General features: G+C 42.8%; 2 protein-coding genes across 3 annotated transcripts; one reads left to right on the top strand and one right to left on the bottom strand.

Annotated features, from left to right (window-relative positions):
- Nucleotides 1–9004: 9004 nt before the first annotated feature.
- On the bottom strand, nt 9005–9929 carry LOC133883987 (RING-H2 finger protein ATL8-like). Its single transcript, XM_062323400.1, has one exon. It carries the CDS (start codon nt 9927–9929, stop codon nt 9171–9173), a length of 759 nt encoding a protein of 252 aa, XP_062179384.1. The 3' UTR covers nt 9005–9170.
- Nucleotides 9930–11541: 1612 nt separating this feature from the next.
- On the top strand, nt 11542–15335 carry LOC133885507 (nudix hydrolase 15, mitochondrial-like). Of its 2 annotated transcripts, none has more exons than XM_062325230.1 (4): nt 11542–11963; nt 12097–12239; nt 14494–14613; nt 14692–15335. In XM_062325230.1, exons 1-4 carry the CDS (start codon nt 11660–11662, stop codon nt 14911–14913), a joined length of 789 nt encoding a protein of 262 aa, XP_062181214.1. In that variant the 5' UTR covers nt 11542–11659; the 3' UTR covers nt 14914–15335. The 2 variants fall into 2 exon arrangements, with proteins under 2 accessions (XP_062181214.1, XP_062181213.1); XM_062325229.1 differs by having other exon boundaries at nt 11546–11963; nt 14747–15335.
- The last annotated feature ends 607 nt before the right edge of the window (nt 15336–15942 follow it).

The raw sequence follows: 15942 nt of genomic DNA on the forward strand, positions 1-15942 counted from the left end.
GTGCCCCCCCCCTTCCGTTCGGGGCACGTTGCGGCCGGCGGGTACTTAAAGCAACCGGCGGCACAAAAGAAGGGGGAACAAGAAAGAAAAGAGGAGACGACGGTTTTAGAGGCAACGGATAGACAAGAACACAGCGCAAGAGAAACACGGCTGAGTAGTGAGAAGCACGAGACAGTCCGAAGAACAAGGAGCCCCAGGCTCTTAAACAGATCAGGATTCTTGTAACCAGCAACATCCTTGAGGGACTTCCTCAGGACAGTTATAGTATCCATACAGGAGTAGGGTATTACGCCTCCGTGCGGCCCGAACCTATCTAAATTCTGATGCATTTACTTCTTCTTGCACTAGGTCACACCCCCACCACCGGCCGTTGCATTCATTCCTATTTATTTCTTCGACGAACGTATTCAGGATCATCCCCCGGCCGAATCTCTAAAAAAGGGTCTCTCGAGATCCCTGCGACTGAAGTTAATCCTCCGACACCTATCGTTCTAGATATTATATATCTACTCTCTACAGAGGTTTACACCTAAAGATACTAATAACGAAACCTGAAGACCGCAAAAGAGATAGTGATCCTAACATCATATTCCTGTTTTGACTGCCCATGGAACAAATCGTACCTCAACTGATGGTGCCCGTACCACAATCAGCTCAAACAAAAATCACTGATATCACACCCACAAACAAAAATCACTGATATCACTGATATCACACAAAATTAAATGAGGTAGTTCAAATAAACTCACATGAGGAAAATACTCAACATTGCAAAAGGTATTTTTACTGTGTAAGGTATACATAGAGAAGCCTAAAAAAATTAGTTTCATATTTTATGATTTTTATTAATTTATGTGGAAATTAATCAAGTTTAAAAGGCTTAATCAAGATTAACAAAGAATTGGTGCTAAATAAGCATTTCATGCTTGAAATATATTTTTCCTGAATAGATCATGACAAAAAAAGATTAATAAAGTTTGATTGACCAATTTTGGATATTTCAATATTTAATTATGGATTAACAAGTTACAACATATTTAATGAAATAGAGGTATTTTAGTGGACATTTCATACATGCATGTATTTTTATCATGTAGATCATAACAAAACAAAACTAACAAACTTGGTTTCATATTTTTCTAAGCTCTTGATATTTTCTACAAACTATAGATTATTTCAGCCGATTTATCAATACAACTAATATCCTTTCGACAGTTTCTGGATTTTTCGATCGCTGTTGACCGACTTTGACCAGTCGCTGGTGGCGAACGATGCAGAGCTTGGACTGGGAGGGGTACCAAAATGCTCAACGCACTGTGGTAAACTTATATGAGGGGTCTGCGGTGGCATGTACAACAGCAAGCACGGCCAGCGGCGACCATGGCGGGCGACGGAGCTAGGCCGATATTGGTGGCACGCTACAAAGGGAGGGAGTGGAAGGGAAGGGAGCGGCAAGGTTCCCTGGACCACGGTGAAGCTCACCGTGCGTTCGGCTCGGGTAGAGGAGGCTCACGGCTCGAAGTTCGTCGGTGAGGTGGGTGAGCTCGCGGTGGTGGCTGGCGAGGAAGAGGAAGGGGCATGCGTGGGAGCTCCGGTAGGGCTTCAGTTCAGGGAGGTAGTGGACAAGCTCTTGGCGTAGCTCCCAGCAGCTCTTGCACTGCAATGGCGAGGAGGGGCAGTCAAGCATGGTCAGAAGACAGCTAGCGGCGGCAGGGAGGTAGGTAGTGCGGCAACACCAGCTTACGCAGAGCACTGGGATGACGATGGGCTATGATCGAACTAGGACGCGCAAAAGATTTTGTGTGGCAATGTGAAGCTCACTGAGCAATGAAATTGGACGGAGAGGGCTCAAAAGCGGTGGTGCATCGATGAGGGCGAGGAAGGTCATCGGGGACGATGTTGTGCTCGGGCTTAGGGAAGTGCCACTATTTTATATTATGCACATCACTGCTGGCTTATACCACTATGCCATAGTGATGTCCAACTAGCACTGTCGATCGGTGAATTTAGTCGGTAGTGATAATGGAGCTGGACATCACTGCCAGCTCAAGCCATCGGCCGGCAGTGATGACCCTTATCATTGTCGGTTCATAAGTTACGATAACTGATTCTTCCCGCGTGGCTCACAAACAGACAATAATGGGCCAACATATAAGAATGGTTCTATAGCAATGTATTGTTCATTTTCTTCTCCCCATTGCCTACACCTCTCTCTCTCTCTCCGCCTTAAGCCACGCCACCTCACCTCCCCCACAGCCCCACGTCAACACCTGATGGACTCCGAACCCTAATCCCACCCTATCATAGCTCTTTCTTCACCAATCGAATCTCCACCAAATTCATGAGGAACTTCTCTGAGTAGGTGTTGGTGTGATGTCGTTTTTGTTTTCCCCTCTCTTCTTGATCTCACCCAAACCAATCCAAATCCTGATCCTTCTATCAACTTTCTCCATCTGTGCCCTCCCTCTAACATGGATCCTCACCAATCCTCTATAACTAATCCTACAATTACCATAGACTTTGATTTCCAAAGCTTAAATATCTTGCAAAAAGAAGAAATCCAAATTGATCTTAAGGAGCAGAGTCAAGATCAATTATCTATCCCTTTCAATCTGCTCTTCAAAGTTGGACCTCTTGATGGACCTCCATCGAGAACATCTCACTCCTGATGTTTGAGAAAGCAATGAGATCGGCTTGGGGCCACATATTTTATAGAGCACTCAAATTATCCCCAACTTGTTCATAATTCATTTCAGAGAGGAAGATGATCTCAGGTGGATTTGGCAACATCAGCCTTGGATTGCAGAAAGGGAAACCATGCTTGTTGAGTGGATTGATCCGCAAGGGGTAGGCTAGTGCAATCCTTCACTTTCAGGTACCTTCCAGTGACTGTCCATCTCTATGGTATCCCAAAAACTCTTCGATCCATGAACTTAGTCAACAAGATCATTGAGAAAATCGGGTTCAAGGATGAATCAGCTGCGTTAACAGAGAGCATTATGTTCAAGCCTTAGGATTTTGTTCTTGCTAGAGTTACCTTAGATGTGAAGAAACCACTCCTAGATAGTGTCACCATCAGCATCTCTCAAATAGAGAAAATCAAGGTTTATGTTCACTATGAGAAGCTTGCCAAGATCTGCAATTTTTGTGGTTGCTTGTTTCATATTGTTCTACTTGCATCCAAAGTTAACAAATCATCTGGAAATTAAGTCATAGTGAAGCTGCTAAAGTTCCTCAAGATGTTTGTGGCAAATGGAGAACTCAAGAAATGGAAATCCCGATTGAGGCTAGAGAGGAACATGAGAGCAAATCATAGAATTTTTACATTCAAACTTTTAGAGATTATTTTTAGAACATTGCAAGTTCATCTAGCTCGTCGAACAGCGCAACGGTTCCTCCAATAGGTTCAGCTTGTAAAATTGTTAATTGGCAGTCAATGCAACCCACTAGTTTGCAGATGGTACCTTTCAATGCATCAGAGATGAGAGTTGGAAAGCCTTAGGCAGGCTCCATAAGGGGTTGGTGAATATAGGCGGGAAGCAGAGGCGCCAGAAGGAATATTTGGCTCCGATCAAGGGAATTACCAGATGGATCAAAGTATGCAATTGCAGCCAGGCTCAGGCTCATGAATAACCCCAATGTTGGTGTTTTCAACTACCAGAGCCATCATTTCTAGGCCCAGAAAACTTAATGGCAATATCAGAATCCCTTCCATCAGAATCAACAGTGGTAGCAACAAGCAAACCCTTTTGTCTTCCAAGTGGCTCCCTCTTCAACCTGCAAGGTCATAGTATTCAGACTAAAAGTGCAGAAAACCAATCCCTGCTCTTCCCCCTCCTGAGATGACTACTCACAACCCTGTGCAGGAATTTCTAAGCTCCCCATTTGACATATCTAATCAATTGCTAGTCACATTTTCCCCTGGCAAGTTTGATGCTTTCTTCACAAATCAAGAGACCCTCCACGTTCCACAATGGAGTAAGGCATATAAGAAATCAAGATCCTATCTTAACATTATAAGGAAAAAAACTAACTCCTCATTTTCATTCAAGAGACAAGGTTCTCTCCTGCCTCAGCCTATCTCTAAGAAACCTACTAGTCCCCCATTATTCACCCACCTAAGTATCCTTCTCCTCTACCTTCTTCTTCAATAGCCCAATTGGAGCCCAATCAGAAACCAAGAAGACGCAATGGAGGTCAGTTTAGTAGGTGGGATAGAGAAGCTGACGGTAGCTCGAGCAGCAAGCTACTTCAACAGCCTATTGTTCATAGTGGTCGAGCTCAAGATGATGGAATTGTCGCTCATTCCTATCCGGGTAGTATTCTTGCCGGGGGTGATGGATTCAATGCTGCAAGTCATGGTAATCCAACTTTGGGTGCTTATGGAGGTACTCCTGTGTCTGCTTCTAAACAACATGGTGATGATGGGGCTTTGGCGCCAGCCCTTAAGGCACCACAAGCGCCATGAATCTCCTTTCTTGGAACTGCAGAGGGGTGGTGGCTCCCTCCGCAGTTCTAGGATGCGCCACCTGCAAAGGCTCATTGCTTCAACACAAGCTAAGGTAATCTTTATATCATAAACAAAAACCAATAAATTCTCAGTTAATGATCTAATCCTCAACGTTTCTGTTCATGATAGTTACATTGTCTCTGCTGATTGAATCTCTAGTAGTTTATGGCTTTTGTGGACTGAAGATGTTGACATAGTAATAGTCAAGTCTAGTCCTAACTATAGCCTAGCTAATGTAAGTACTAATCATGGTTTAGTTTTTAGATTAGTATGTGTTTATAGAGATCCCTATCATGTGAGAACTAAAAGTATTTGGTCTGATGTGGCTGCTTTTGCTACTTCTGATAACAACCCTTTATTTTGTATAGGTGACTTAAATGAGCTTCTGAATGCTAATGAGAAGTTAAGCTCGAAGCTTCCTAATTATAATCGCATCTCTTACTTTTATTCTATTATTAATAACTGTGGCCGGATTGACCTTGGTTACAATGGTCCTGCTTACACTTGGACTAATAGGAGACCTGCTTCGAAAGCCACCTTTCAAAGGCTTGACAAGTGCCTTGAAAATGATGCTTGGTGCAACATCTTTCCTAATACTAATGTTTATCATTTGCCTTTGTTGTATGGAGATCATGCTCCTATTCTTGCTATCCGCAGGGAAAAAGCTTCAAATTTGAGAATTGGTGGCTTTATGAGAAAGATTTTTAAGAGGTAATAATATTTGGAACAGGCATGCTCACCTTCCTTTTCATAAAAGAACCAAACAGTTAGGCTTTCACCTTCAAATTGGTCCAAAAAGAATAAGCAATCTCTTAATAATCAGCTTAAGCAGGTTGAGGATGAGATTGCTAATCTCTAGGCACTTCCTCCTACCTCTTATAATCATTCTCTAGAGGACGCGATGCCTTTACCAGTAAACATGCTTCCATTCAAAATAAAATCTCTAAGTACTACAGGCAATGTTGCAAGAAGAAATGAGTTACTCAAGAAGACAGGAACACCTCCTTCTTTCATAGCAATGTGGTTAAGAGGAGAAGGAAAAACAGAATCAGCTCAATCAAAAATTCAGAGGGACATACTGTCTCAACTAATGCAAAAATTGCACATTGATTTGCTAGTTATTTTTGTAATCTCTTAACAACTAACCTGCATGAAAGTAGAGATATTTCAGGTATAAACTCAACAAATGAAGACCTGACAGATGCACCAACAAAGGATGGAGTTTTCACAATTTTAAAACCAATGAGGGCTAATGCAGCCCCAGGGCCAGATGGTTTAAATGTTAGATTTTTTAGATTCTCCTGGACCTGGATTGGAGATGATGTTTTCAACCTGGTTAATTCTTTCTTCCTCAACAAACATCTATCCCCATGTATTAATAAAACTAACATTGTTCTTATCCCTAAGAAGGCTCATTGTATCTCCCCTTTCGACTATAGATCTATTAGCCTTTGTAATGTCATTTACAAAATCATTGCAAAAAATTTAGCTCTCAAGATGCGGCCTTACATGCCATCTTGCATTAATAATTCTCAATATGCCTTTGTCAGAGGTCGTAGAATTTCTGAAAACATTATTATTGCCCATGAAATCGTCCACTCTTTCTGTCTTAAAAAGTGGGATAATCATGCTTTTATGCTAAAGATTGATCTTGTAAAAGCTTTTGATAGATTTGAATGGAGCTTTATTAAATATTCTATGTGTTGTCTTGGTTTCAGTGATCACTTCATCGAGTTGGTTGCAGCTTGCATTGAATGGCCAATATTCTCTGTCATTATGAATGGCCAATCTTTTGGAAGCTTTCAAAGCTCAAGTGGATTTCTACAAGGATGCCCCCCTGCGCCCTTATCTCTTCATCATTGCAATAAATGAACTAATATGCAGGTTGCAGGACGCTATTCTTGATAGGAGAATATCTGGCATTAAACTAACCCATCAAACACCTCCCATTCACTCTCTCCTTTTTGCAGATGATTTTATCATATGTGGCCAAGCATCAATGCAGGAAGCTCAGGTAATTAATCATATTCTACAGGACTTTTGTAATGATTCAGGTCAAGTTCCTAATTGGGATAAATCTGCTATTTTATTTAGTTCTAATACCCCCTCTCAAGTTTGTAATGACATTAAGAATCTTTTCCAGATCCCTTTAATGAATAATGATGCTACACATTTAGGGCATCCTATTTTTATCTCCCACCTTCCTAAATCCAAGGTTTATGCTTTTTTGAGAAATAAGTTCAGAGCTAAGTTTAGTGATTGGAAGATCTACTCTCATTAAAGCAGTCTTTTCTTCTATCCCCCATTTACTATATGTCTCATGTCCTCCTTCCTAAATCTCTTATTGATGATTTAAATGGCATCATCAGACACTTTTGGTGGAAAGGCAATAGCTTCGAAAATAATAACAAATCCCTATGGCTCTCAGCCTGGGAGAAATTCTGTATTCCAAAAGGAGCTGGAGGCTTAAGATTTAGAGATCTTTGCTCCCTGAATGAAGCTCTCATTACAGGTTTGGCCTGGACATTACTGACTGAGCCAGAGACTTTATGGGCACAAGTTCTTAGAGGTAACTATTTTCCTAACTCTTTTTTTTGGAGTGCAAATTCCAATGGCCCCAAATCTTGGACCTGGGACTCAATTTTAAAGGTAACAAAACATTTGATTAATTCAGTCCAATGGTACATTTCTAGTGGTAATATCTCTATCTGGAATGAACCATGGTGCCCTCTTTGGTTTAATGTTCGTGAATATATTACTTCGGAAGCTATGAACTCTACTCTTCCTATTAAGATCTCGGATTTATGGTTGTCTCAACCAAAAAGGTGGGATGCAGATAAGTTGAAATTTATTTTTGGTCCAACTTTTACAAACTCTGTAATGCAGATTCCTCTCACTCAGTCTGACGAAGAAGACATTCTTATTTGAAAGCCAAGCAAGTCAGGGAAGTGGACAGCACAAAGTGCTTACAACGTCATCCATCAAAGGAAAATTCAAAAGCACTGTAAGTAAACTTAATTTTTCTCCTCAAGCTAGAGAAATCATCGACCTTAACTGAAAAAACAATAAGATTCTCCCCAGAGTCCAAATGTTTGTTTGGAGGCTCATGACTAAGAACATTGCCTCGGCAAAAAGAGTTAATAGAAGAATCAATAATATTTCATCTCTCTGCTCTAGATGCTATAATGTTGAGAATGATGAGCACTTGTTCTTTCATTGATTATTCAATAGCTGTTTGGTTTGCTTCTCCTTTTGGCATAAAAACTGATAGCCTTCATGGCTCTTGCGCTCAAATTCTCAGCTCTATCATTAAAAATGCCAATTCTTCTGAGCACATGGATCTTATCTTCTATATGCTTTGGTATATCTGGAAAGCCAGGAATGACCACAGATTTCACAACAAAAATTGGTCTGTCCTTTCGGTCATTTTTCAGGCCAAAGCTGCTCATAAGGAGCAATATGAAGCCTACAATGTTGAGGAGGATCTTCTGATGTCCCATTTAGGAAACCCAACAATTGTTGAGCAAGATGAGTTGATTTCAAATTCCAAATGTTTTTGCAGAACTGATGCTTCTATCTCTCAGGACATGCAGGTTGGGTTAGGCATTTACATTAGTAATCTAAATGACCAGCCCTCATGGTCTCTACAAATTCAAGCAAAGACCCATCATGTAGACTCTGTAATCCATGCTGAGGCTCTAAGCCTCTATTTAGGAATGGTCATTGTTCATAATTTGCAGGTAAAAGAATGTACCTTTTTCACGGACTGCATGACTCATGTGAACTTCCTGAAGAATCCTCATGGAGACATGCCGGATTGGAGAATTCGTCACACTACAATTGGTATCCAACATCTACTGCATCAAGTTCAAGGATCTATAAATTACATTCCCAGAGAGCAAAATTTGATTGCAGATTCTCTAGCTAGGAGTGTACTTGGAACTGATGATGCTTACCCTGCTTTTACATGCTCTAATTTTAAGCATAATGGATGTTGCCCTATGAAAGAAATGATGTGTAATTTGCCTTCTTGGGCCAAACTTTGTACCATTTCTTGCATTTAAGTGAATACAAGCCCTTTGGGCGTTTGACCTTCAAAAATAAAATAAAATAAAATCCCACCCTATCTCCCTCCCTCGCTGCCGTCAAGATGCTACCGTTGTCGGAAGACGACATGCTGAATGCGAATCACAAGGTTGACTTAAGCATACGATGTTTTTTAGTTGCCTGAAAACGAGCAAATCCTTTTCTTTTATCCAAGACACAGAATTCAAATACATATGAATCTCGCTTTCTAAACCGCGACAAAAGGAGCGTTAGACCTCATTAGTACGTACCATTTGCTAAATTTCGACGCTTACACAGCACTTGCTTAATTGACTTTACGGAATCATGCATCATGGAAGGTTCTCCATTCCAGTGAAATAAAAAACAAGATCATAGAACTTAAAATATGATGTGAAACTCTTGAATGTTCCTCTTTTTTCTCCTCTTGATTTATTCTCATCAGCAGTGCTATATGTAATATTCAGAACCAACTTACATACATGTATCCTCCAAATTCCAGACAAATCATCCAAATTGCTATTTCACATCCCTGATTCAGCCAAGGAAAAACAACAACATAATGTTAATCCCTACCATGCACCTGTAATATACACTACTGCTGCGCCTCCAGGTCCCTCTCCCCGTCGTCCACCCGCCTCTCCTGCGGCCGCGCCGTCGACGTGGACGCCCGCGACGCGCTGACCTCCCGCTCCTTCTCGGCGCAGCCCTCGCCGACCGGCCTGACGACCACCTCGGCACGGCACACTGGGCACGTTGAGTGCTCCCTGAGCCACACGTCGACGCAGCCCCGGTGGAAGACGTGCATGCACCGGGGCAGCCGCCGTGCCGCGTCGCCCTCCGCCATCGCGCCCAGGCACACCGCGCACTCCCGCTCATCGCCCTCGTCCTCCTCCTCCTTCCGGTACACCAACTCCGGCAGCGCCGCGATGGCGTCAGCGTCCAGCCCCCCGGACCGCTTCTTGTCCGACCCCGCGTCCGCCGCCGCCGCGGCCTCGGACGCCTCCCGGCTCGCGGACCGCCGCACGAGGTACCACCGGATGGCGCAGAGGACGAGCAGGATGGCGAGGAGGGACCCGAAGCTGATGCCGAGGACGACGATGTAGGAGGTGGTGGTGCAGCAGGCGCGCGCGGCGGCGGCGGCGGCTGTGGCGTCGCGGCGCGAGGAGTAGGGCGCGCCGGCTGAGACCGAGAGCGCGAAGCAGGACTGGTCCGCGGGGAGGCAGCCCGCGGCGCCCGCCGTGGCATTGCGTGCGTCCGCGGGCATGGCGCCGCCGGGGGCGTGGGCCGCAGCGCCCGGAGAAGAAGAAAAAGAAGACGACGAGGAGGATGAGGACGGTGGTCGCGATGGCATTGCGGGCGCGTGGGGGTCAATAGGAGGCGGTGCATGCGCGGGCGGAGCTTTTGAAGGGGCTGGTTGCATGCCTTGGCTCGGGAGTGTGGCGCGAGCGAGGGAAGTGCGGGGGAGAGCCGGAGAGGTCGCGCTCTTGGGGTGCGGAGGGGAGATGCATTGACCGCTACGGCGAACCCATTTGACGAGAATAGGTTGGTCGCGCCACGTTTTGATCTCTCTCCCTCTTTTCTTTTGTACTTCGATTTGGTAAATTACTGCTTCATTTACAGTTCAACTGGCATTTAAACACAGATGAATATTGCTTTACATAAATCAAAATCGGACTGCCTAATATTGAGGTGAGTGAAATTTTGACCGTATTGAGAGTAGTTTTGCCATTGGCAGATAAGTGGCAAATTTACTCCTCGAACTGACTATATTTTCTGTCCGTTTAACCCTTAAAGTATTTTTTATAGTAGTTAAATACCCGTGTTACAACGAAAATATAAACATTAGATAGGACAATATTGAGCATAAACTCAAGCTATGTAGATATGGATATGTTATGGAAGCACTGTCCAATAAATACATTAGGAGCGATACCGTAATTTGATTTCATATTTGATCCGAAAATAGAGGAGGAGATTATCTGCTAATTTTTCTTCTAATTTTTTTTTAATTTTTATTAGTAAAATATGTCTCATATCCGTAGCAGGCGGGGAGAGTTGGAGGACGAGGGTGAATAACAAAGATGAGTAAATTATTTAAACTTAATGGTTTTTATTAGATAAAAGGAGACTAAAAGAATAAAAAGAAGAAATAATATAAAAATTAACTCGTGTTTTATACAACAGAGACTTTAGAGCTAAAGTACCAATACTAGGTTTGTTTACCTAAAACTGGCATTGAGATGGTTTCGTCATTGGTGGATATGTAAGTGACAAGAAAAAAGAGATGACATACCTTCCACAATGGCAACATCGCCCTCAAAACTGGTTTTAAACAGATAAACGTGATAGTTCAGGGTAAAGACGTCCAAATGGGCCGTGTCTACTGGGCCGGCCCGAGGCACGGCACTGTAGGCACAGCCCAAGCACGACACGGCCCGATCACCGACGGGCCGGGTCGGGGCCGAGTGTGCAACACGACGGGCCGGCACGACCCTGCACGGTCCGGCCCGGCACGTATTTTCTATTATATATATATATTTTTAATTTTTTAGCTATTTTTTTTATCTATTTTTTATATTTTTATCTATTTTTTATATTTTTTTTTTATTTTTTATATATTTTTTCATTTTTTATATATATTTTTTTATCTATTTTGGCCCGTCGGGCTGACCGGGCCGTCGGGCCAAAATCGTGCCTGGACCAGTCCGGCACGGCACGATCACCGACGGGCCGTGCCGTGGGCCGAGAGGAAAGCACGCGGGTCAGCACGGTACAGCCCGTTACTGTAGATAGGCCGTTTGGGCCATAGCCGGCACGAATGGTTTATTTGGCCATATTTAGTTCAGGTGTAAAATTGAGTTATTCTTTTGACAGTTCATTTGTAAATTTTTTTTTAATGGTTGTGAAATCCTTTTTAAAACAAAAGGAAAAGGGAGGTACAATAGGGAGTACCGATTAGATAGCCTGTCGTCGTCCTTGACCCAAAGGCGTTGGCAGCTGCGAGTCACAATCTTTGGTACGGTGGACGGCGGCAACCCCTATAAACCTCCACCTCGGTCTCGCCGCCGCTGCGACGCAGCCATGAGACCTTTCCTCGCCCGCGTCTTCGCCTTCACTAACTTTGCCATGGCCTCCTTGCCCACCTCCTCCTATCCGTCCCGACGGCTGGCCCACATCACCCGCCACCTCAACTCCGCCGCCTCCTGTTCTGGCGAGCTCACCTCGGTGGGCGCCCCTGCCGCTGCCGCCGACGCCGTCCCCGCGCGCCGCAACCCGGCCTCCTCCAAGGTACACGCCGCCGTTCTGGTTTGCCTCTTCGAGGATCCTCACAGCGGACTCCGTGTCCTACTCACCAAGCGCGCTTCCTCCCTCAACTCTCACTCCGGTAGGACACTACGATTCTTGGCTAACGCTGTGACCTTCTTGGAGCTGTCTTGCTTGCCCAAGATCCCACCTTTCTTGGCTCCGTGTTGGCCAATTCCGTCATTTGAGTTCTTCAATTTCTTGAAAATTGTCAGGGGAGGTGTCATTGCCCGGAGGGAAAGTGGAGGAGGGGGACGCGGACGTGAAGGCTACGGCTCTGCGGGAGGCGGAGGAAGAGATTGGGCTGGACCCGGCGCTTGTGTCTATTGTGACAGTTCTGGAGCCCTTCCTGTCCAAGGTAAATCATAATTCTTGTTCTGGTAGTATCAGGAAATCTGTGCAAGAGCTGTTAGATCTTACCAATCGATTCTTGATGAAGAATGGCGTAATAGATTGATAATGTACTCCATAAGCATTGAAGTCAAGTTACTTATAATACAAGAGGATTGCTCTCTAGTCATTGTAGTGTAAATCTTCCTGAAATAGACTACACTGGATTGTATTCTGTATGCAGTGCAGAAGTTGGAATGGCAGGAACAGCAGTTATACTTCAGTGGTATCGTGATGTTGAATCTTGCAAGTCATGTGGATTTGAGATCTATGCTTGATTTTTTTTTTTGTTAAGAAAAACATCAATTGCAACATTTTGAATTGCTGCTTGGACTATGGTAACTCATGGTTATTTTTCTGGGTTTACTGTTAGCTACCGATAATGAAACTAGGGCTGTGGAAATTGTTGTTCAATGCGCGACCGTGATGCTTTTAGAGACAATAACTCAAGAAAGAGATAGGCAACAATATTCTTGTTGGTTGATTTGATATATCTTGCTGTTCAAGTATCTTATGGTGCATCTATTGCAAATCGTTTGTGGCCACATTGCTCAAGCCAAGACATTTTGTATTGCAAATCAACTTATGTGAACAATACACATGCATGTCCACTTGGGACAAAATGTTGAACATTTATGATCCAGAAATGAATTGTTGGAGAAAAGAGAAAATCACATATTTGCGCCCCTAAACTCGTAAGCTTGTATCATTTGGCCCCCTTAAACATGCAATTTGAGCTCTTACCTCGTAAACTTGCAAGCATGTGTATCGCTTCACCCACTGAACTTATAGCTTACTTTTACTTGATTGGTCATTTGCCTATAAGTATGATCATGTGGAACGTTATTGGTTGATGAGATGACTTAGATTTGTTGGTCTTTGGTTATGAGAAAATTCATAGGGTAGTTTTGCAATGTTATGAAAATTTAATAATTTGGACCTAAGATTTTAAAATTTCAAAATCTGTAAGCTTCAGAATTATTATTTTTGTGGCATAGAAGTTGAGAATTTTTGAACTTTTAAATTTCCATTTTTGCAGAAAAATCACAATTTAAACTTGGACCAGAAATTAAATGTTGAAATAAGGGTCAAAATTCGGAAATCTAACTTCTGCAATCAAATTTACAAATATAGTGCAATGTTTCGATTAAAATGTTAAATTAAAATTTTAAACTGAAATCTACTAACTTGTAGGTCTTAATATGGAAGATGCATATGTGGTGGAGTACAATTTCCTTTTTCTTTATACAGTTTGTGTTTAGCTTTTAATCCCATGATGCTTTCCTTCATCGATTGTACATCATGTCATTGCTGCCTTGTTGACTAGATGCCATGTCATTGAGTATATTGGGTAAATGACTAGAAATATTAAAAGGACAAGTATAAGGGCCTAAGAATTTTATCTGAAAATTCAGGGGGCAAGTTTTAAAAGCTTACTAGTTTAGGTTGATGAGAATCAGGGTGCACAGAACGGTTCTGGCTAATCTATCCAAACTATGCCTACAGTAAGCAGCGAAGTAACAGTGGAAGCAAGGGAGTACCAGCGAAGGAGAAGTTGGCAGAGGAACAGTTTTTCAAAAACTGTTTAGTCCGGGGATGGCATTCACAAACCAGTTATTAGTTCATGCTCGTGAGCTGGTACAAGTTAGTGTCGGAAACTGGTCTGCAATTAGCAGCCGTCATGTAAATTTAAACCAAAGTAGATGCAGGCCAAAGTTGGCAATATGTAGTCATGGGGTGGCTTGTTTCAACTGTTAATGCATCCTAACCTCTTGCATAGTTTGGCCTTTAGGTGTTTCTGTTGCTGGTGTCTCAGAGGAGATGCTCAAATTAATTATTCAAATGCATTAGTCCACCAAAGTCCATTGAAATCACACCCAAGCTTGGTATGAACATAACATGCCCATACTGAGTGCTTCTTCACTCTAGTCAACCTGCGGAGGTTTACTTGTTACCTATGTCAGTTGATCACTGTTGGCAGCTGGAGGAAACTTTGAGCTTTTTGCATAAGACTTTTCTTTGTAAGTTTCATGCAATCTAGATCTATTCATCTATAACTCATTATTTGGCTCCACTATTTGTAATCCTTGGATAAGGGAAATTTTTAGTCACTCATGCATAGGTTGGTTCACAGAGAATTTCATTTGTTGTGCATGTCTATTTTCCTATATTTGTGCTATAATACACTGGCAAGAACTTATGCTGCAGCCTTTATTTTGCAGAATGGTCTCAATGTTGTTCCTGTAATTGGCATGGTTTCGGATAAAGCTTTATTCAAGCCTGTCTTAAATAAAGCTGAAGTGGAAGACATCTTTGACGCACCTCTGGAGATGTTTCTGAAGGTATTTCTTTCTTTGTCATTTGTTGCTTTGTAACTAATTCATAAATGTTCATTTTCACTTGTTTGATTCTTCTTATAGATGGTGTCAGTTAGAACATTGATTCGATTAGTTCTCAAATCTATCGCATCCACAGGACGACCACCGGAGAACAAAGGAAATGAACTGGATGGGCGTGGACATCCCCGTCCAGTTTTTCGACTACGAGGCGGAGGGCAAAAAGTTTGTGATTTGGGGCTTAACCGCACACATTTTGACCCGTGCCGCAGCAGTCATTTTTCAGAGGCAACCGCCATTTGTTGAACTCCCCAGACCCAAATATTCAAGTGCTCCCGTCTCTTGCGCTACCGAGCCCAAACCCTGATGCATCGTAATGATGCTGCAAGGGCTGTTTGGTTCAGAGTTTGGTGGAAAATGCCTCCCCTGTCCGCTGCCTGATGAAGGCCTGGACCTTGCTTGGTTGTAGGAATTTTTCCCCCTCTAAACGTTGCCAGGGGAAGGTACCAAAATTTGCTTGTACATTTCTCTATAGATGTAAATTGTACTGTATGTATAGCACAGCAAATAATACCGGCACATTTGCCCATCTCATTTTGAGATTCAGGCAATGACCCTTCGGTGGAAGAGGCGGTTCGCTTCGCTTTGTTGGCAAAAATGTACTGTAAACGCCAGAAAACATGAACAGGAATATTATGAATCTAGGTGCACCTAGTGGAATTTGTGTACTTTCAGAAAATGAGGGTAGCAAGCAGTTCACGAAATTAGTTCAGGCAACTCTGGTTTGCAGTCCTCTTTCCCCCCACCTAGTGCTCTCCATTTTGGAAAAATACGGACTTGCAAATACAAACGTTTTTTTAATAATAGAAGTACAACTCTTGGTTTTGCAGTTTAGCTCGTCTGTCCAACGACATATGTTTGACATCAAGGGGGTACCCTGAAACTGAAAGCGACATGGAAACAGCTCCATCACGCATGCATGTTTTCAATTGGTAATTAGGCCATACAGCAGTAGCACACTCAAAGTACCGCCATATAATGTAAAGCAACCAGGCCACCGTGGCAATATTACCTGACATCCGTGTCTATTTTTTTTTTCAAATTAGATATTTTGAATCCGAGTCGGATTGCGACACACGTTCCGAATTAGACACATAGAATCCGAGTCAGATTTCGACACTTGTATGAGATTCTGAGTTGTATTTTATATGTCTAAATATTTTTTTACCAAATCGAATACTCAAATCTAAATTAGATTTCAATATTTATGTCCGTATCTCAGTAACACTGCACAGTGACCAAAATCAATTTAAACATTAGGGCGGATCGCATTCA

The sequence above is a fragment of the Phragmites australis genome, chromosome 11 (genome assembly GCF_958298935.1).
Source record: "Phragmites australis chromosome 11, lpPhrAust1.1, whole genome shotgun sequence".
Taxonomy (NCBI): Eukaryota; Viridiplantae; Streptophyta; class Magnoliopsida; order Poales; family Poaceae; genus Phragmites; species Phragmites australis.

What these genes read in the sequence shown, in the direction of transcription:
- LOC133883987 (XM_062323400.1), bottom strand. Translation starts at nt 9,929, where the DNA reads ATGCCATCGCGACCACCGTCCTCATCCTCCTCGTCGTCTTCTTTTTCT.
- LOC133885507 (XM_062325229.1), top strand. Translation starts at nt 11,660, where the DNA reads ATGAGACCTTTCCTCGCCCGCGTCTTCGCCTTCACTAACTTTGCCATG. An exon ending in CTCCCTCAACTCTCACTCCG is followed by an intron (nt 11,964 to 12,096) that starts GTAGGACACTAC and finishes GAAAATTGTCAG; the next exon opens with GGGAGGTGTCATTGCCCGGA. An exon ending in CTCTGGAGATGTTTCTGAAG is followed by an intron (nt 14,614 to 14,746) that starts GTATTTCTTTCT and finishes TCGCATCCACAG; the next exon opens with GACGACCACCGGAGAACAAA.